The sequence below is a fragment of the Coregonus clupeaformis genome, chromosome 1, assembly GCF_020615455.1.
Source record: "Coregonus clupeaformis isolate EN_2021a chromosome 1, ASM2061545v1, whole genome shotgun sequence".
Taxonomy (NCBI): Eukaryota; Metazoa; Chordata; class Actinopteri; order Salmoniformes; family Salmonidae; genus Coregonus; species Coregonus clupeaformis.
This window is the reverse complement of record NC_059192.1, coordinates 12624737-12646104: the sequence shown is the minus strand read 5'-3', so window position 1 is coordinate 12646104 and position 21368 is coordinate 12624737. Positions and strand designations below refer to the sequence as shown.

Genomic DNA, 21368 nt, shown 5'->3' with positions numbered 1-21368 from the left:
GAGGTTGGAACCCAGGACCTCTGCCGCGCTAACACACGTAACCGCCCTCCTGATGTGTCTTACCAAGTCTCACCAACGAAAAGCTATAGCTATTCGGCAGAGTTCTAGAAATCGTCGGGGAGGTACTCAGATCCAGACACATTGCGGAGAAAGAAATTAACGTATGTGGGTGTGGCGTAGCATTTGCCCGGAGCAAGGAGTTTGGGTAGCCAGGCAACCTTATCCCTTCATCTATAAAATGTTTAGCACACATTGTGGTGTAGATATTGGGGGGTGGACGAACAGTAGATGTGTGGTCTGTGGGTCCTCCCCTGAATTTTACAATGCATTTTCTGCAATTCTACACAGTTTGACATGACTTACTATGCCTCTCTTGAGGGGTATTTTGAGGGGTGTTTTGAAAACACAGTATATGTGGAAGGATATCACTAGAATGGCGCTGGAGAAGATGGCTGCCGTTTTACAGCCCTCTAACCAATTGTACTGTTATGTGTGTTTTTCCGCGTTATTTGTAATTTATTCTGTACATAATGTTTATGCATAGTCACTTTTAACTCTACCCACATGTACAGTGGGGAAAAAAATTATTTAGTCAGCCACCAATTGTGCAAGTTCTCCCATTTAAAAAGATGAGAGAGGTCTGTAATTTTCATCATAGGTACACGTCAACTATGACAGACAAAATGAGGAAAAAAAATACAGAAAATCACATTGTAGGATTTTTAATGAATTTATTTGCAAATTATGGTGGAAAATAAGTATTTGGTCAATAACAAAAGTTTCTCAATACTTTTATATACCCTTTGTTGGCAATGACACAGGTCAAACGTTTTCTGTAAGTCTTCACAAGGTTTTCACACACTGTTGCTGATATTTTGGCCCATTTCTCCATGCAGATCTCCTCTAGAGCAGTGATGTTTTGGGGCTGTCGCTGGGCAACACAGACTTTCAACTCCCTCCAAATATTTTCTATGGGGTTGAGATCTGGAGACTGGCTAGGCCACTCTAGGACCTTGAAATGCTTCTTACGAAGCCACTCCTTCGTTGCCCGGGCGGTGTGTTTGGGATCATTGTCATGCTGAAAGACCCAGCCACGTTTCATCTTCAATGCCCTTGCTGATGGAAGGAGGTTTTCACTCAAAATCTCACGATACATGGCCCCATTCATTCTTTCCTTTACACGGATCAGTCGTCCTGGTCCCTTTGCAGAAAAACAGCCCCAAAGCATGATGTTTCCACCCCCATGCTTCACAGTAGGTATGGTGTTCTTTGGATGCAACTCAGCATTCTTTGTCCTCCAAACACGACATGTTGAGTTTTTACCAAAAAGTTCTATTTTGGTTTCATCTGACCATATGACATTCTCCCAATCCTCTTCTGGATCATCCAAATGCACTCTAGCAAACTTCAGACGGGCCTGGACATGTACTGGCTTAAGCAGGGGGACACGTCTGGCACTGCAGGATTTCAGTCCCTGGCGGCGTAGTGTGTTACTGATGGTAGGCTTTGTTACTTTGGTCCCAGCTCTCTGCAGGTCATTCACTAGGTCCCCCCGTGTGGTTCTGGGATTTTTGCTCACCATTCTTGTGATCATTTTGACCCCACGGGGTGAGATCTTGCGTGGAGCCCCAGATCGAGGGAGATTATCAGTGGTCTTGTATGTCTTCCATTTCCTAATAATTGCTCTCACAGTTGATTTCTTCAAACCAAGCTGCTTACCTATTGCAGATTCAGTCTTCCCAGCCTGGTGCAGGTCTACAATTTTGTTTCTGGTGTCCTTTCACAGCTCTTTGGTCTTGGCCATAGTGGAGTTTGGAGTGTGACTGTTTGAGGTTGTGAACAGGTGTCTTTTATACTGATAACAAGTTCAAACAGGTGCCATTAATACAGGTAACGAGTGGAGGACAGAGGAGCCTCTTAAAGAAGAAGTTATAGGTCCGTGAGAGCCAGAATTCTTGCTTGTTTGTAGGTGACCAAATACTTATTTTCCACCATAATTTGCAAATAAATTCATTAAAAATCCTACAATGTGATTTTCTGGATTTTTTTCCTCAATTTGTCTGTCATAGTTGACATGTACCTATGATGAAAATTACAGGCCTCTCTCATCTTTTTAAGTGGGAGAACTTGCACAATTGGTGGCTGACTAAATACTTTTTTTCCCCACTGTACATATTACTTCAACTACCTCAACTAGCCGGTGCCCCCGCACATTGACTCTGCACCGGTACCCCCCTGTATATATAGCCTCCCTACTGTTATTTTATTTTACTTCTGCTCTTTTTTTCTCAACACTTTTTTGTTGTTGTTTTGTTTTATTTTTTTATTTAAAAATAAATGCACTGTTGGTTAAGGGCTGTAAGTAAGGATTTCACTGTAATGTCTGCACCTGTTGTATTCGGCGCATGTGGCCAATAACATTTGATTTGATTTGATTTGATATGTCGTCACCATCATTAATGAAGGTTTTTCAAGGCAAATATTAAGAAGACACAAAAGATGAAGACTGAGTTGTCTCCCGACCATATTGTACTTGTTCTCGAGGCAGCTCTGCAGACTGGTCACTAGCTGGCACAGCCACAAAGTCATAAAATCAGATTTTAAGCCTAAACATAACGTTAACCACACTGCTAACCCTAATGCCTAACCCTAACCTTAACTGAAGACCAAAAACGATTTACAATATAGCCAATTTTGACTTTGCAGCTGGCCCATCTAGCGGAAATCGCTCAGTTCTGCATCAAGGACAAGACTCATCCCGATAAACGTCAACCTGCCCGTATCCTGTCAGCATCTCGGTCATTCTGAAAGTTTTTCTTCAAATGACATAGTCAGTCGCTTGCTAGGCTATGATTGGCATTGCTGCCCCGCCTCCTCCAGCAGGGCACCCAATGGAGATGCAGACCTAGGGTCCCACCCCGCCCATCAGGTGAGCTATAGAAGGACTCCACCAGACTGTCGAGCTCATAACGGAGCTCGTAATAGACAGTTGTCATTTTCTTCTATATTCTTCTTCTCTCCTCTTCGTTGACCCGATGGTGTTCAGATCGCAGCTAGAGCTCTTTCCTGCCCATCTCCTCCTGTCCCGCATGCTGTTACTGGAGGAGCCCCCCGCATGCGCATCTGCCTCTGCTCTCCCTGGGCTCCGCTTCTCTGCAGCGCAGGTGTGTGTGTGTTTTTATTTGTTTGTGGTGGGTGTATGTCTTACTTCTGGAGATGACAGTTGTTGTTGTTCTTGTCAGGTGGCCGGTGTGTGTGAGACTCTGGAGGAGACCGGGGATGTCGAGCGGCTCGCGCGGTTCCTGTGGTCCCTGCCGGTGGCCCCAGGTGGCGCGTGCTTCATCGCCGAGCATGAGTCCGTCCGGAGGGCGCGTGCCGTGGTCGCCTTTCACACCGGGAACTACCGCGAACTCTACTGCATCCTGGAGAACCACAGCTTTACGCGCCGCGCCTCGCACGTTAAACTACAGGCCATGTGGCTCGAGGCACACTACCGGGAGGCTGAGAGGCTGCGCGGGCGGTCGCTGGGCCCGGTGGACAAGTACCGTATCAGGAAGAAATTCCCTTTACCAAGAACCATCTGGGACGGTGAGACGAAGACACACTGCTTCAAGGTTTGTTCGTTTTATTGGTGATTATTGGTGTTTAATATTCACCAGGCTATGGCTATTCTGGAGCTGTAGCCCAATTCTACACTTTAATTGCTATGGATAGCCTACATTTCATTTCGATGTATTTACCTGTTGTTTGGATTACATTTTTTTTTTCTTCCATAAATAACCTACAGTTTATGATAATGACAGTGATGATGATGATGATGATGTTGATGATGATAACGATGATAATTTCCAGGAGCGGACGCGGGGCCTGCTGAGGGAACGATACCTCCAGGACCCCTACCCAGACCCCGCGAGGAAACGGGAGCTGGCGCGCGCCACCGGGCTCACTCCAACACAGGTCGGGAACTGGTTCAAGAACCGGAGACAGAGAGACCGCGCGGCCGCCAACAAGAACAGGTTAATACAATAAATAAATAAACGTGATTATATCATAACCCACAACTTCTGTTCAGGGAGAATTCCATGTAGGCTAATGTATGAAAATAGACGGGAAATCTGATTCTGCAAAGTAAACCCAAATGGAAAGCTTTGGATTTTACATGAGTTTTGGATAAACATCTAGGATTACTTTTACCTCTTTTGCAACAATTGCACTAAGTTTGTGTCTAGGTCTATAAACATTTGGGTGGTGTACTGGTGATGTCATGGGTAATAAAACTATTGTTGTGTTATTTCCCAGGCTTGCGCACCACGGTATGCGACCAGGTGCCATGCTCGCTCTGGCCAGGAAAGAATGCAGCCCCACCAGAAGTGCATGCAGCCCGGAGATGATCCTCTCGGTAATGGACAGCGACTCAGACTTTGACATCTGAAACTCAGCCCACTGATAACGGGTTGCATGCTACTAAGGGGCCGGGAAATCACGGAGAATTCCGGATATTTTTTTAGATTGTATTACCATTTTTGGCCAACAAGCTAGGTTATATTTCACCTGGCCACGTTTGCATCAGGATGCACTGAAGCCACATCTCCAACAGCACGCAATGGACATATTTCTTTCTTTATTTTTGTTATGTTATAAGAGTTTGCTGTTTGAAACAGGCCTACATGATATTTACAATGTGCAGAACATCCATCTCTTTATTTCGCTTTCTCTGTCTCTTCTGATGCTTTTCTAACAGTCATGGTGTCTAGTGCACCTTCCCTGTATGTCTGTCTGTCTGTCTGTCTCTCTGAAAATAAATTATTCACCTGATGTCAGGAAAATTGACTGAAGGTCCTTTGAAGCGCTGTAAAGGCCTATTTGTTCGTTTATAATTTACAAATACGTACTTTATAAAAAATAAATTAAGTTGATATAATTGTTAATTTATTATTGGCTTGAGTTGGTCGTTGTTCTACAAAGCATAAAGCGTTGTCATACACGGAATCGGACTGCTTTTTGCTATGAGGTGTTATTTAATCACTGCGTGAACATAAACTGGCATCAAGTCATGGGAAACAGCGCATTCTGGTGGCTACAATGAGATGTCATTATTCTGGCAGACGCACTTCCTCCTTGAGGCCACGAGATGGAGACAATAGACTGTAGAATGCAGAGCCAATTACCTATTTGCATGGCTCCAGTAGCATGTTCTTGGTCTTTTACACAAGTCAAATACATATTTATTGGTCGCGTACACATATTTTGCAGATATTATCGCGGGTGTAGCGAAATGCTTATGTTCCTAGCGCCAACAGTGCAGTAATACCTAACAATACAAAACAGAGGGGTTGGGTTAAATGCATAAGACACATTTCGGTTGAATGCATTCAGTTGTGCAACTGACTAGGTATCCTCTTTCCCTATCAATACAAGCAATGTCAGAGTCCGGTATATAAATATAAACTCAGCAAAAAAAGAAACGTCCTCTCACTGTCAACTGCGTTTATTTTCAGCAAACTTAACGTGTAAATATGTGTATGAACATAACAATATTAAACAACTAAGACATAAACTGAACAAGTTCCACAGACATATGACTAACAGAAATTGAATAATGTGTCCCTGAACAAAGATTGCCTGCAATGACAACAAGCTCAGTCCGATGATGCTGTGACACACTGCCCCAGACCATGACGGACCCTCCACCTCCAAATCGATCCCGCTCCAGAGTACAGGCCTCGGTGTAATGCTCATTCCTTCGACGATAAACGAGAATCCGACCATCACCCCTGGTGAGACAAAACCGCGACTCGTCAGTGAAGAGCACTTTTTGCCAGTCCTGTCTGGTCCAGCGACGGTGAGTTTGTGCCCATAGGCATGGTTGTTGCCGGTGATGTCTGGTGAGGACCTGCCTTACAACAGGCCTACAAGCCCTCAGTCCAGCCTCTCTCAGCCTATTGCAGACAGTCTGAGCACTGATGGAGGGATTGTGCGTTCCTGGTGTAACTCGGGCAGTTGTTGTTGCCATCCTGTACCTGTCCCGCAGGTGTGAAGTTTGGATGTACCGATCCTGTGCAGGTGTTGTTACACGTGGTCTGCCACTGCGAGGACGATCAGCTGTCTGTCCTGTCTCCCTGTAGCGCTGTCTTAGGCGTCTCACAGTACGGACATTGCAATTTATTGCCCTGGCCACATCTGCAGTCCTTATGCCTTTCAGCATGCCTAAGGCACATTCACGCAGATGAGCAGGGACCCTGGGCATCTTTCTTTTGGTGTTTTTCAGAGTCAGTAGAAAGGCCTCTTTAGTGTCCTAAGTTTTCATAACTGTGACCTTCATTGCCTACCATCTGTAAGCTACCTGGGGCGGCAGGTAGCTTAGTGGGTAAGAGCGTTGTGCCAGTAACCGAAAGGTCGCTGGTTCTAATCCCTGAGCCGACTAGGTGAAAAATCTGTCGATGTGCCCTTGAGCATGGCACTTAACCCTAATTGCTCCTGTAAGTCGCTCTGGATAAGAGCGTCTGCTAAATGACTAAAATGTAAAAAATTTAAATGTAAGCAGTTAGTGTCTTAACGACGTTCCAATGGTGTGTAATAGATGTATATCGTACTCTCCTTGCGTTGTGTTTTCTCTTAATAAATCACATCAGCCAGTGGTCCCAGTTGAGCATAATTTATTTCTGTTGTTAAATGGGAAACAGCACGTTAGTTGTGCAGAGTTTAACGATATTGATGGCTGTCGATGGCAAAATCCCTTGCATCACATTTTCATACTGGGCGAACAAAATACAAAAATACAATACAAAATATAACATGTGTAAATACCTGTTGTTAAATTTGAAACAGCACGTTAGTTGTGCAGAGCTTAACGATATTGATGGCTGTCGATGGCAAAATCTGTAACATGAAGGCAACTGTGTTAGCAGTGGGCTCATGTGACCATTACGTCGGTGTATGCTAGCTAACACACTTATCTACAGCAATCATATGCCAAAGCACATCCCAGAAAGCCCCTCAATCCCTAACAGGTACCATATACCCACACATGTATGAATCAGTAACGTACAGCAACCTTGCACACATTGTAAAATATATAACAGTATTCAGAACATGACCTACCCCTTGCATCACATTATCATACTGGGAAGACCTGACGTTCACGATCTCCCCCTAGCTGCAAGCGGGGCCAATCACAAAACGCCTTATTGTCATCAGAGTTGAACCAACCAATAAGAATGCTTGAACATTAAATACACATTTCTTTAGAGGCAAGTGGAAACATAACCAACCCTGTTACAGGTGCATGTTCATTAATTGTTTATGGTTCATTGAACAAGCATGGGAAACAGTGTTTAAACTCTTTACAATGAAGATCTGTGAAGTTATTTTGATTTTTACGAATTATCTTTGAAAGACAGGGTCCTGAGAAAGGGACGTTTTTTTGTTGTTGCTGAGTTTATATGTACAGTGGGGAGAACAAGTATTTGATACACTGCCGATTTTGCAGGTTTTCCTACTTACAAGGCATGTAGAGGTCTGTAATTTTTATCATAGGTACACTTCAACTGTGAGAGACGGAATCTAAAACAAAAATCCAGAAAATCACATTGTATGATTTTAAAGTAATTAATTTGCATTTTATTGCATGACATAAGTATTTGATACATCAGAAAAGCAGAACTTAATATTTGGCACAGAAACCTTTGTTTGCAATTACAGAGATCATACATTTCCTGTAGGTCTTGACCAGGTTTGCACACACTGCAGCAGGGATTTTGGCCCACTCCTCCATACAGATCTTCTCCAGATCCTTCAGGTTTCGGGGCTGTCGCTGGGCAATACGGACTTTCAGCTCCCTCCAAAGATTTTCTATTGGGTTCAGGTCTGGAGACTGGCTAGGCCACTCCAGGACCTTGAGATGCTTCTTACGGAGCCACTCCTTAGTTGCCCTGGCTGTGTGTTTCGGGTTGTTGTCATGCTGGAAGACCCAGCCACGACCCATCTTCAATCCTCTTACTGAGGGAAGGAGGTTGTTGGCCAAGATCTCGCGATACATGGCCCCATCCATCCTCCCCTCAATACGGTGCAGTCGTCCTGACCCCTTTGCAGAAAAGCATCCCCAAAGAATGATGTTTCCCCCTCTATGCTTCACGGTTGGGATGGTGTTCTTGGGGTTGTACTCATCCTTCTTCTTCCTCCAAACACGGCGAGTGGAGTTTAGACCAAAAAGCTCTATTTTTGTCTCATCAGACCACATGACCTTCTCCCATTCCTCCTCTGGATCATCCAGATGGTCATTGGCAAACTTCAGACAGGCCTGGACATGTGCTGGCTTGAGCAGGGGGACCTTGCGTGCACTGCAGGATTTTAATCCATGACGGCGTAGTGTGTTACTAATGGTTTTCTTTGAGACTGTGGTCCCAGCTCTCTTCAGGTCATTGACCAGGTCCTGCCGTGTAGTTCTGGGCTGATCCCTCACCTTCCTCATGATCATTGATGCCCCACGAGGTGAGATCTTGCATGGAGCCCCAGACCGAGGGTGATTGACCGTCATCTTGAACTTCTTCCATTTTCCAATAATTGCGCAAACAGTTATTGCTTTCTCACCAAGCTGCTTGCCTATTGTCCTGTAGCCCATCCCAGCCTTGTGCAGGTCTACAATTTTATCCCTGATGTCCTTACACAGCTCTCTGGTCTTGGCCATTGTGGAGAGGTTGGAGTCTGTTTGATTGAGTGTGTGGACAGGTGTCTTTTATACAGGTAACGAGTTCAAACAGGTGCAGTTAATACAGGTAATGAGTGGAGAACAGGAGGGCTTCTTAAAGAAAAACTAACAGGTCTGTGAGAGCCGGAATTCTTACTGGTTGGTAGGTGATCAAATACTTATGTCATGCAATAAAATGCAAATTAATTACTTTAAAATCATACAATGTGATTTTCTGGATTTTTGTTTTAGATTCCGTCTCTCACAGTTGAAGTGTACCTATGATAAAAATTACAGACCTCTACATGCTTTGTAAGTAGGAAAACCTGCAAAATCGACAGTGCATCAAATACTTGTTCTCCCCACTGTCTATGATGGTGTGTATCAGTAGAGGCTGCTGAGGGGAGGACGGCTCATAATAATGTCTGGAACGGAGTCAATGGAATGGCATCAAACACATGGCAACCATGTGTTTAATGTATTTGATACCATGTCACTCATTCCGCTCCAGCCATTACCAAGAGCCTGTCCTCTCCAATTAAGGTACCACCAACCTCCTGTGGTGTGTATAGACATTATGGACAGTATATCAATAGAAAAGGTAGTTATATAGGATGAGCCTTGACTAGAAGACAGTATGTAAACATTATTAAATTGACCAGTGTTCAATGACTATGTACATAGGGCAGTACTAAGGTGCAGGGTTGAGTACCGGGTGGTAGCCGGCTAGTAAAAGTGATTAAAGTTCAGGGCAGGGTACTGGGCGGAGGCCGGCTATTGGTGACTATTTAACAATTTGATGGCCTGGTGATAGAAGCTGTTTTTCAGTCTCTTGGTCCCAGCTTTGATGCACCTGTACTGTCTCCGCCTTCTATATGGTAGGGTGAACAGGCCGTGACTCGGGTGGCTGAGGTCCTTGATGATCTTCTTGGCCTTCCTGTGACACCGGGTGCTGTAGATGTCCTGGAGGGATGACAGTGTGCCCCCGGTGATGCGTTGAGCTGATCGCACCACCCTCTGGAGAGCCCTGCAGTTGCGGACGGTGCAGTTGCTGTACCAGGCGATGACACAGCCCACAAGAGGATCTCTCAATGGTGCGTCTGTAGAAGTTTGTGAGGGTCTGAGGGGCCAAGCCGAATTCCTTCAGCCTCCTGAGGTTGAAGAAGCGCCGTTGTGCCTTCTTCACACCACACTGTCTATGTGGATGGACCATATCAGATTGTCAGTGATGTGCACGCCGCCGAGGAACTTGAAGCTTTTCACCCTCTCCACTGGGCCCCGTCGATGTGGATGCGGGCGTGCTACCTCTACTGTTTCCTGAAGTCCACGATCAGCTCCTTCGTTTTGTCGACTGTGAGGTTGTTGTCCCTGGCACCGCTCCGCCAGGGCCCTCACCTCCTACCTGTAGGCTGTCTCGTCGTTGTTGGCAATCAGGCCTACCACTGTTGTGTCGTCTGCAAACTTGATGATTGAGTTGGAGACATGCGTGGCCACGCAGTCATGGGTGAACTGGGAGTACAGGAGGGGGCTGAGCATGCACCCTTGTGGGGCCCCCGTGTTGAGGATCAGCGTAGCAGAGGTGTTGTTGCCTACCTTCACCACCTGGGGTCAGCCCATCAGGAAGTCCAGGACCCAGTTGCACAGAGCGGGGTTCAGACCCAGGGCCTCAAGCTTAGTGATGAGCTTGGAGGGCACTATGGTGTTGAATGCTGAGCTGTAGTCGGTGAACAGCATTCTTACAGTATTTCCAGATGGGATAGGGCAGTGTGCAGTGCGATGGCGATGGCGATTGCGTAATCCGTGGATCTGTTGGAGCGGTATGCAAATTCTAGTGGGTCTAGGGTGTCGGGTAAGGTGTAGGTGATATGATCCTTAACTAGCCGCTCAAAGCACTTCGTGATGACAGAAGTGAGTGCTACGGGGTGATAGTCATTTAGTTCAGTTACCTTCACTTTCTTGGATACAGGAACAATGGTGGACATCTTGAAGCAAGTGGGGACAACAGACTGGGATAGGGAGAGATTGAATTTGTCCGTAAACACTCCAGCCAGCTGGTCTGCACATGCTCTGAGGACGCAGCTAGGGATGCCATCTGGGCCGGCAGCCTTGCTAGGGTTACCACGCTTAAATGTCTTACACACTTCGGCCGCGGAGAACGAGAGCTCACAGTCCTCGTGTGCGGCAGTGAAGGTGTTTAGTTCGCCCGGGAGCAAGGCGTCGGTGTCCGCGACGTGGCTGGTTTTCCTTTTATAATCCGTGATTGTCTGGAGTCCCTGCCACATATGTCTCGTGTCTAAGCCGTTGAATTGCGACTCCGCTTTGTTTCTGTGATGACGTTTTGCCTGTCTGATTGCCTTACGGAGAGCATAGCTGGACTGTTTGTACTCGTCCATGTTCCCAGTCACCTTGCCGTGGTTAAATGCAGTGGTTCACGCTTTCAGTTTTGCGCAAATGCTGCCAACTATCAACGCTTTTTGGTTTGGATAAGATCTAATCGTCACAATGAGATCAACATCCTCTATGCACTTCCAGATGAACTCAGTCACCAAGTCAGTGTATACGTACGTCAATGTAATTCTCAGAGGCAACCCAGAACATATCCGTGAAACAGTCCATGTGATCAAAACAATCTTGAAGCATAGATTCTGATTGGTCAGACCAAAGTTGTTGAACATTCCTTACCACGGGTACATCCTGTTTTTATTTCTGCCTATAGGAAGGGAGGAGCAGAATGGAGGCGCGATCTGACTTGCCGGGGGGAGGGCGGGGGAGGGCCTTGTAGCCATCCTGGAAGTGGGAGTAGAAATGGTCAAGAATTCTTGATGAGTGAGTAGCGCAGGCGAAATGTTGATAAAACGTCAGTAGCGTTTTCATAAATTTTGCTTTATTTTAAGTCCCCAGCTACAATAAATGCGGCCTCAGGATATGCGGTTTCCAGTGTAGTTCCTTGAGAGCCGTCGTGGTGTCGGCTTGAGGGGGAATATACACAGCCGTGTCGATGACCGAAGAGAATTCTCTCGGGAGGTAATTCGGTCGGCATTTGATAGTGAGTTATTCCAGATCGGGAGAACAAAAGGATTTGAGTTCCTGTACGTTAACACAATCATACCATGAGTAGTTAATCATGAAACATACTCTGCCTTTCTTTTCCCGGAGAGTTCTTTCTTCCTGTCCTCACAATATACGGAGAACACCTCTAGCTGTATGGACGGGGACAGTATATGCGGAGAGAGCCATGATTCTGTGAAACAGAGTATGTTACAGTCAAATCAAATCAAATCTAATTTTATTGGCCACATGCGCCGAATACAACAGGTGCAGACATTACAGTGAAATGCTCACTTACAGCCCTTAACCAACAGTGCATTTCTTTTTAATAAAAAAAGTAGAATAAAACAAAAAAGTGTTGAGAGAAAAGAGCAGAAGTAAAATAAAATAACAGTAGGGAGGCTATATATACAGGGGGGTACCGGTGCAGAGTCAATGTGCGGGGGCACCGGCTAGTTGAGGTAGTTGAAGTAATATGTATATGTGGGTAGAGTTAAAGTGACTATGCATAAATAATTAACAGAGTAGCAGCAGCGTAAAATGATGGGGGGGCAGTGCAAATAGCCCGGGTAGCCATGATTAGCTGTTTAGGAGTCTTATGGCTTGGGGGTAGAAGCTGTTGAGAAGTCATTTGGACCTAGACTTGGCACTCCAGTACCGCTTGCCGTGCGGTAGCAGAGAGAACAGTCTATGACTATGGTGGCTGGAGTCTTTGACAATTTTGAGGGCCTTCCTCTGACACCGCCTGGTATAGAGGTCCTGGATGGCAGGAAGCTTGGCCCCAGTGATGTACTGGGCCGTACGCACTAACCTCTGTAGTGCCTTACGGTCGGAGGCCAAGCAGTTGCCATATCAGGCGGTGATGCAACCAGTCAGGATGCTCTCGATGGTGCAGCTGTAGAATTTTTTGAGGATCTGAGGACCCATGCCAAATCTTTTCAGTCTCCTGAGGGGGAATAGGCTTTGTCGTGCCCTCTTCACGACTGTCTTGGTGTGTTTGGACCATGATAGTTTGTTGGTGATGTGGACACCAAGGAACTTGAAGTCACGTTGAGGGAGAGGTTGTTATCCTGGCACCACATGGCCAGGTCTGTGACCTCCTCCCTATAGGCTGTCTCATCGTTGTCGGTGATCAGGCCTACCACTGTTGTGTCGTCGGCAAACTTAATGATGGTGTTGGAGTCGTGCCTGGCCATGCAGTCATGGGTGAACAGGGAGTACAGGAGGGGACTGAGCACGCACCCCTGAGGGGCCCCCGTGTTGAGGATCAGTGTGGCAGATGTGTTGTTACCTACCCTTACCACCTGGGGGCGGCCCGTCAGGAAGTCCAGGATCCAGTTGCAGAGGGAGGTGTTTAGTCCCAGGATCCTTAGCTTAGTGATGAGCTTTGAGGGCACTATGGTGTTGAATGCTGAGCTGTAGTCAATGAATAGCATTCTCACGTAGTTGTTCCTCTTGTCCAGGTGGGAAAGGGCAGTGTGGAGTGCAATAGAGATTGCATCATCTGTGGATCTGTTGGGGCGGTATGCAAATTATGGTGGGTCTAGGGTTTCTGGGATAATGGTGTTGATGTGAGCCATGACCAGCCTTTCAAAGCACTTCATGGCTACAGACGTCAGTGCTACGGGTCGGTAGTCATTTAGGCAGGTTATCTTAGAGTCCTTGGGCACGGGGACTATGGTGGTCTGTTTGAAACATGTTGGTATTACAGACTCAGTCAGGGACATGTTGAAAATGTCAGTGAAGACACTTGCCAGTTGGTCAGCACATGCTCGGAGTACACGTCCTGGTAATCCGTCTTTGTGAATGTTGACCTGCTTAAAAGTCTTACTCACATCGGCTACGGAGAGCGTGATCACATAGTCATCCGGAACAGCTGGTGCTCTCATGCATGCTTCAGTGTTGCTTGCCTCGAAGTGAGCATAGAAGTGCTTTAGCTCGTCTGGAAGTCTTGTGTCACTGGGCAGCTCGCGGCTGTGCTTCCCTTTGTAGTCTTTAATAGTTTTCAAGCCCTGCCACATCCGACGAGCGTCAGAGCCGGTGTAGTATGATTCAATCTTAGTCCTGTATTGACTCTTTGCCTGTTTGATGGTTCGTCGGAGGGCATAGCGGGATTTCTTATAAGCGTCCGGGTTAGAGTCCCGCTCCTTGAAAGCGGCAGCTCTACCCTTTAGCTCAGTGCGGATGTTGCCTGTAATCCATGGCTTCTGGTTGGGGTATGTACGTACGGTCACTGTGGGGACGACATCATCGATGCACTTATTGATGAAGCCAGTGACTGATGTGGTGTACTCCTCAATGCTATCTGAAGAATCCCGGAACATGTTCCAGTCTGTGCTAGCAAAACAGTCCTGTAGCTTAGCATCTGCGTCATCTGACCACTTTTTTATTAACCGAGTCACTGGTGCTTCCTGCTTTAGTTTTTGCTTATAAGCAGGAATCAGTCCCTGATGTCTCTCTGGAAGGAGATCCTCGCCCTGAGCTCGTCTATTTTATAGTCCAGGGACTGAATATTAGCGAGTAATATACTCGGAAGTAGTAGATGGTGTGCATGCCTCCTGAGTCAGACTAAAATCCCACTCCGTATTCCTCTTCTCCGTTTGCGGCGTCTTGGGTTTACGAACAAAGGATCCAATTCAAGAAAGTAAGATTTCTGGTCTAAATGCTGGTGAGTGACTGCCGAGCTAATATCCCAAAGTTATTTTCGGCTGTAGATAATAATGCAAGAAACGTTCTGAGAAAATAATGTAAGAAATAACACTACAAAAAGAAAATACTGCAAAGTTGGCTAGGAGCTAGGAATAGGGCAACCATGTCTGTCAGCGCCATCTTGTAGATCGCTGTCAGACGAAAACCTCTTATCTCTAGAACAGAAACTTTTCAGGAAATGGAAAAAACTGCCATATTTTCCTATTAACGAACATACAATTATGAAACATCAGAAGCTATCCTTACGAAAAAAATGTGTGTGCATTTTCCATTAACTTAATGGCAACTTGTTGCCAGAAGTTGCTGTGAATTTGTACTTTTTTTCACTGGATACTACTTTCTGTTGACAACATGCACGTCACTTGCTGATTGGCAGCATACTGTATCAGCGGCAGCCTATTAGAAGATTGCATGAGTAACAGAAAGGAAAACGCTGCACACTGCTGCTCATGCTAGGTGATATTTATTTATAACAACGTTTCGACCCTTAGGTCTTCATCAGGCAGGGGTGCAGGAGTGGCTTATTTAAGGAGTGGCTTTTCAGCTAGCTCTTTTTGGTCTCCCGTGAGAGGGAATGTCATCCCAGTTAATGTGGTCTGTTGTATTCTGTTAGTAAGTAGTAAGCTTGCATACCATCAGTTCTGCAGCCTTGTTAAAGGCTGATATAAGTGCATGTTATACCAAAGAGCCATATGATATTTCATTCATAGCAGTCACCATGTTATTGTAATACTTCTTACTTACCAGACTGTCAGGTCAGTGACAGGTTACCTACAGTAAATTACTGTGAATTTTACAATAACCCACTTGCAACTAGTTGATATTAAGTTACTGAGAATTAAACAGTACCATCCTGTAAACCAACTGGCATTAAGCTTTTGGAAGAAGCACAATAATCTCTTAACATTGCAGCTCTTGATTAACACAAGTTCGTACACAGAATGCAGAACTGACAGTGTCAAAAGAGGTGCTCAACCTTAATCAACATAACAATAAAAACACTTAAACTGGTACAACATTTCCAGTGACGTTTATTTTCCCATGCCCCCAAATATGCTAATGAGCACATTGCCCGCACCTACATTTCAAAGTGCAGTAACGATTCGTAACCAAGTGGGAAGTGGGAATTTACGACATAGAACTGGGAAAAATCCATTTGAACGGCCCCCCAACTGGTAATTACTGGTGGGAAATGCGTATATCTCCCTGAGCTCCTACTTCTCCCACATGCTGACATCTGACATCACCTACTAAGGAAATGACCTTGATAACAGCATTTTCGGCAGTTAAATGTAACAACAAAACGTTATTTATAAAAAGCAATCTATTAATATGGTTTTTGGACTCATGATAGCTGTACTTTTAGTTTATGGTTGAGGCAGCTTGTTGGCTATTAGCCAATTGGTGTTTCTCAACGAGTTCAAAGCACATGAATGCATCTAATTGGTAGTTATGACTTCACAACTGGTAAATTCCCACCTCCCAAATGGTTACGAACACAGCATGATATTGAACATATTGTGTAGAAAAATTTACTATTACAGTGCCTTGCAAAAGTATTCATCCCCCTTGGCATTTTTCCTATTTGGTTGCATTACAACCTGTAATTTAAATGGATTTTTATTAGGATTTCATGTAATGGACATACACAAAATAGTCCAAATTGGTGAAGTGAAATGAAAAAAATTACTTGTTTCAAAAAATTCTAAAAAATTAATAACGGAAAAGTGGTACGTGCATATGTATTCACCCCTTTGCTATTAAGCCCCTAAATAAGATCTGGTGCAATCAATTACCTTCAGAAGTCACATAATTAGTTAAATAAAGTCCACCTGTGTGAAATCTAAGTGTCACATGATCTGTCACATGATCTCAGTATATATACACCTGTTCTGAAAGGCCCCAGAGTCTGCAACACCACTAAGCAAGGGGCACCACCAAGCAAGCGGCACCATAAAGATCAAGGAACTCTCCAAACAGGTCAGGGACAAAGTTGTGGAGAAGTACAGATCAGAAACTTTGAACATCCCACGGAGCACCATTAAATCTATTATTAAAAAATGGAAAGAATATGGCACCACAACAAACCTGCCAAGAGAGGGCCGCCCACCAGAACTCACGGACCAGGCAAGGAGGGCATTAATCAGAGAGGCAACAAAGAGACCAAAGATAACCCTGAAGGAGCTGCAAAGCTCCACAGTGGATATTTGAGGATCTGTCCATAGGACCACTTTAAGCCGTACACTCCACAGAGCTGGGCTTTACGGAAGAGTGGCCAGAAAAAAGCCATTGCTTAAAGAATAAAATAAGCAAACAAGTTTGGTGTTCGCGAAAAGGCATGTGGGAGACTCCCCAAACATATGGAAGAAGGTACTCTGGTCAAATGAGACAAAAATTGAGCTTTTTGGCCATCAAGGAAAACGCTATGTCTGGCACAAACCCAACACCTCTCATCACCCCGAGAACACCATCCCCACAGTGAAGCATGGTGGTGGCAGCATCATGCTGTGGGATGTTTTTCATTGGCAGGGACTGGGAAACTGGTCAGAATTGAAAGAATGATGGATGGCACTTATTACAGGGAAATTCTTGAGGGAAACCTGTTTCAGTCTTCCAGAGATTTGAGACTGGGACGGAGGTTCACCTTCCAGCAGGACAATGACCCTAAGCATACTGCTAAAGCAACACTTGAGTGGTTTAAGGGGAAACATTTAAATGTCTTGGAATGGCCTAGTCAAAGCCCAGACCTCAATCAAATGATACAAACCCCCAAAAATCCATTTTAATTCCAGGTTGTAAGGCAACAAAATAAGACAAATGCCAAGGGGGGTGAATAGTTTCGCAAGCCACTGTATACTAGATTATCCGCACATGTACCCTAAAAGGTACCGACCAGTACCATGTGAGTTCCTTTGTGTACTTCTGAAGGTACCTTATGTGTACCTTTGACCATTTTGTACACCAGGGAAAAACACTTTACCGTAACCGTACTCTTACAGTATATTTGAAAGTGTGTGGATATACAGGACCAGTCAAAAGTTTGGACACACCTACTCATTCAAGGGTTATTCTTTATTTTTACTATTTTCTACATTGTAGAATAATAGTGAAGACATCAAAACTATGAAATAACACATATAGAATCATGTAGTAACCAAAAAAGTGTTAAACAGATGTCAAGGGTGGAGTGAAGTGGGATGTGGAATCACACGCAGGACACAGAGAATAAATCCAAATAGTCTTTAGTGTAGTCCGTAGAAACACGCCAAACAACGGCCACAGGCCACAGGCGAAAATGACGCACACTAAACTATACACAAAGTAAGTGTGCCAAAAGGCAGGACTCTCCAAAATACAGCATACGACACAAGGAGAGAACAAACATAACGACCAAAACTACCACACGACAGTAAAACAATTACACACAACACCTAAACTCACACAAGGAACTAAATAGGGTGCTTAATGAGACATAACACAAAACAGGTGTGACAAACAGACAAAACCAATCAAACATGAAACATAGAACGGTGGCAGCTAGTACTCCGGAGACGACGACCGCCGAAACCTGCCCGAACAAGGAGGAGGGGCCGCCTCGGCCGAAACCGTGACAACAGATCAAAATATATTTTACATTTGAGATTCTTCAAATAGCCACCCTTTGCCTCAATGACAGCTTTGCACATTCTTGGCATTCTCCAAACCAGCTTCACCTGGAAGGCTTTTCCAACAGTCTTGAAGGAGTTCCCACATATGCTGAGCACTTGTTGGCTGCTTTTCCTTCACTCTGCTGTCCGACTCATCCCAAACTATTTCAATTTAGTAGTGGTTTCTTTGCAGCAATTTGACCATGAAGGCCTGATTCACACAGTCCCCTCTGAACAGTTGATGTTGAGATGTGTCTGTGACTTGAACTCGGCAAAGCATTTATTTGGGCTGCAATTTCTGAGGCTGGTAACTCTAATGAACTTATCCTCTGCAGCAGAGGTAACTCTGGGTCTTCCATTCCTGTGGCGGTCCTTATGAGAGCCAGTTTCATCATAGCGCTTGATGGTTTTTGTGACTGCACTTGAAGAAACTTTCAAAGTTCTTGAAATGTTCCGCATTGAGTGTCCTTCATGTCTTAAAGTAATGATAGACTGTCGTTTCTCTTTGCTTATTTGAGCTCTTCTTGCCATAATATGGACTTGGTCTTTTACCAAATAGGGCTATCTTCTGTATACCCCCCCCCCAGGGACGGCTTGTTCAATAGGGCGATATGGGCGACGCACTGCCAAACGGGAAAAGGAAGGGATTTTTTTTCTAATCAATTATATCACGGCAACAGCAGTTATCAGTGTTCACGTCTGATCTGCCAGCCACTAAATGTCAAATCAGGCTAAAGTCGTGCTTCAAATGGCCCCGCCCGTTTTTTGGGCGATTTCAGTCAGGTTGAAAATCGCCCAGAAGTCTCTCATAGCCTGTCATGTAAAATCTATTTTTTTCACATTTCAAAGCTTTCAATACATTCTCTATGGGTGTCTGTGGGCATGCACTTACGCGCTTTCGTCATACGTGACGTAACGTTGAACGTAACTAAGACAATGGCGGCTAGCAGCGTCTATGTTGCGACCTGCAGTGTGGCGTTATTTTATGTTTTTAATTTGTAGACTTAGTTTACAAACATTCTGAAAACATTCTGCTTTGGACTGATCTTCGGTTTTGGACTGATCTTGTTGATCGTGTACATACCCGCTACGAACGGACTAAATAATGAAAACGCTGCTGGCAGCGGAATCCCAATACAGCTGGGAGACTTGGCTGGATGACAGAGTCCCGGACAGAGAGGTGGAGCCGGCCGGCTTCACCCTGGTCAGAGCGGACCGCGATCCTGGTAAGAGAGCGACTCTGTACCCCGACATTGAACTGCTTTCTGTGTCATTGAACCTTACTATTGTTGATAAAACAAGTTTACTGGAGAACGGAGACCAAGTAGAGACTTTTGGACAAGGTGGATAATTGTATAATATAAGGCAGTTTATTCAGAGGTAAAGATATCTGGAATCGCGTGCACGGACCCGTTCGTCAAACACGTAGGGAGTTTATCAGAAGAGCCCCTAAACATTGTGTGCTGACATTTTATACAATAAAATGAAGTAGGTTGAATCTAGTAGTTCTGATCTTCTGATTGGTCCTGATGAGTTGGGCGAGGTCACCTCCAGGCTAGTGTCACTGTTGCATTGGCTCTGAGTCGGGTTCTCTGTCTTCAGATGTTCAGCCTAAGAGAAGAGGATTTGTGTGTGTGTGTGTGTGTTTGTTATCAGTGTGTGTGTGTGTGTGTGTGTGTGTGTGTGTGTTTGTTATCAGTGATGATGTGTGTGTGTGTGTGTGTGTGTTTATCAGTGATGATGTGTGTGTGTGTGTGTGTGTGTGTGGGTGTGTGTGTGTGTGTCCTCAGGGCAAGAACTCGTGAGTTGGAAGAACTGAGAGACCTATGGCGTGGGTGTTATCCTTAGCCACCCGCTGACAAGGCTGACAAGATAGGACTCTTGTTCATTGTATTGAATACAAAGGCCCAACACAAAATGGGTCATGCACAAGATTTTAGTCAGACCAAGCTATAACATTATATATTTACTACGACAGTACATTCAACCAAAAGCTAATATAACAAAGGCATCAGAGATTATTTATAATCTGTCACAGAAACTGGAATCCATCTCCCCAGATCAGTCAATAAATGCTTCTGGTATTGACTTATATGCTGCCCCTGTCTTCATGTTGTTGCTGGACATATCTTTTTTAAAATGTGTGTAGGTCACCTAAATCATCAGAAAAATTGCCCCTCCTGAGAATTTTTTCAGGAGCCGCCACTGCCCCCCCCCCTTATTGGCTCAAACGCATTAAGAAGGAAAGAAATTCCATAAATTAACTTTTAAGAAGGCACACCTGTTAATTGAAATGCATTCCATGTGACTACCTCATTAAGCTGGTTGAGAGAATGCCAAGAGTGTGCATGTACTGCATGTTCTTGGTAACGCTCTAGACCAAAAGGTTGCAAGTTCAAATACCGAGAGCATTTATGCACACTTAAGGCTAGATTGTATCAGCTATGTGAGTGTTGGCAAGCGCTTGATCTGATTGAATCTAGACCTTAATGTCAAGTGTCCCTGAGCACAGCTACTTTCTCGTTGGTGTTGTCAGACAATTGTACGATTATTGACTTGATTCAGGGCAACTTTTAGCAAAGTACAGAAATGTTTTCTTGCCAAAACATCTGTGGCCGATCTCTGTCATGGTGAAGCAGGAAATTGAGGTTGCTGGCATCCAAGAGGTTGTGAGTTCAAATCCTAGGTGTGGTTGAGTCCCAAGTGTGCTAAATTTAATTTAAGTTCCAGTCAATTCAGAAAGTAAACACAATTCAAAATGTTCCGGTATTGAAAATAAGTGGAATTAGAATTTCTGTTTACTTCCTGAATACAGTTCGTTGTTGTACATTATATACAAAATACAGTTCAGGTGTAGAAATACATTAAAGTTATTAACACTATTTTCACCGCAACTCAGTAGCCGGTAACTTACAATAAAATTACAGGATAAAAAAAATACAGTTTGTGCCATAAGCACATCTAAACAAGTACAAGTTTAAATGCAATTACAAGTGAGGCGTGCCAAGTTAATTTGCAGGAGGGGCCAAAAAGTAGCCAAGTGTATTGCGATTCACAGTAAATATATAGCAAAACACTATTACTGTAGAAATGTACTGAAAAAATGACAAGAATTTACAGCAAAATTAACAGCAATGGCTAACAATGTAGTTTCATGTTATCACATGTTGAACCACATGATTTCACGTGGAAAATCACATGATTTTACAAGACGTGAAAACGTGTTTTTGGAACACTTCATGTGACATTTCACATGTGAAAATATGTGTTTTTGGAAC

General features: G+C 44.6%; 1 protein-coding gene across 1 annotated transcript; it reads left to right on the top strand.

Moving 5' to 3' along the window:
• The first annotated feature begins 2981 nt into the window (after window positions 1-2981).
• LOC121581984 (homeobox protein SIX3-like) lies at window positions 2982-4932 on the top strand. The gene is made up of 4 exons (XM_041897460.2): window positions 2982-3164; window positions 3243-3614; window positions 3853-4016; window positions 4300-4932. Exons 1-4 carry the CDS (start codon window positions 3036-3038, stop codon window positions 4430-4432), a joined length of 798 nt encoding a protein of 265 aa, XP_041753394.1. The 5' UTR covers window positions 2982-3035; the 3' UTR covers window positions 4433-4932.
• The last annotated feature ends 16436 nt before the right edge of the window (window positions 4933-21368 follow it).

Coding starts and splice junctions, on each gene's coding strand:
- LOC121581984 (XM_041897460.2), top strand. CDS start 3,036: ATGGTGTTCAGATCGCAGCTAGAGCTCTTTCCTGCCCATCTCCTCCTG. Junction 3,615..3,852: donor CGAAGACACACTGCTTCAAG/GTTTGTTCGTTT, acceptor GATAATTTCCAG/GAGCGGACGCGGGGCCTGCT. Junction 4,017..4,299: donor GCGGCCGCCAACAAGAACAG/GTTAATACAATA, acceptor GTTATTTCCCAG/GCTTGCGCACCACGGTATGC.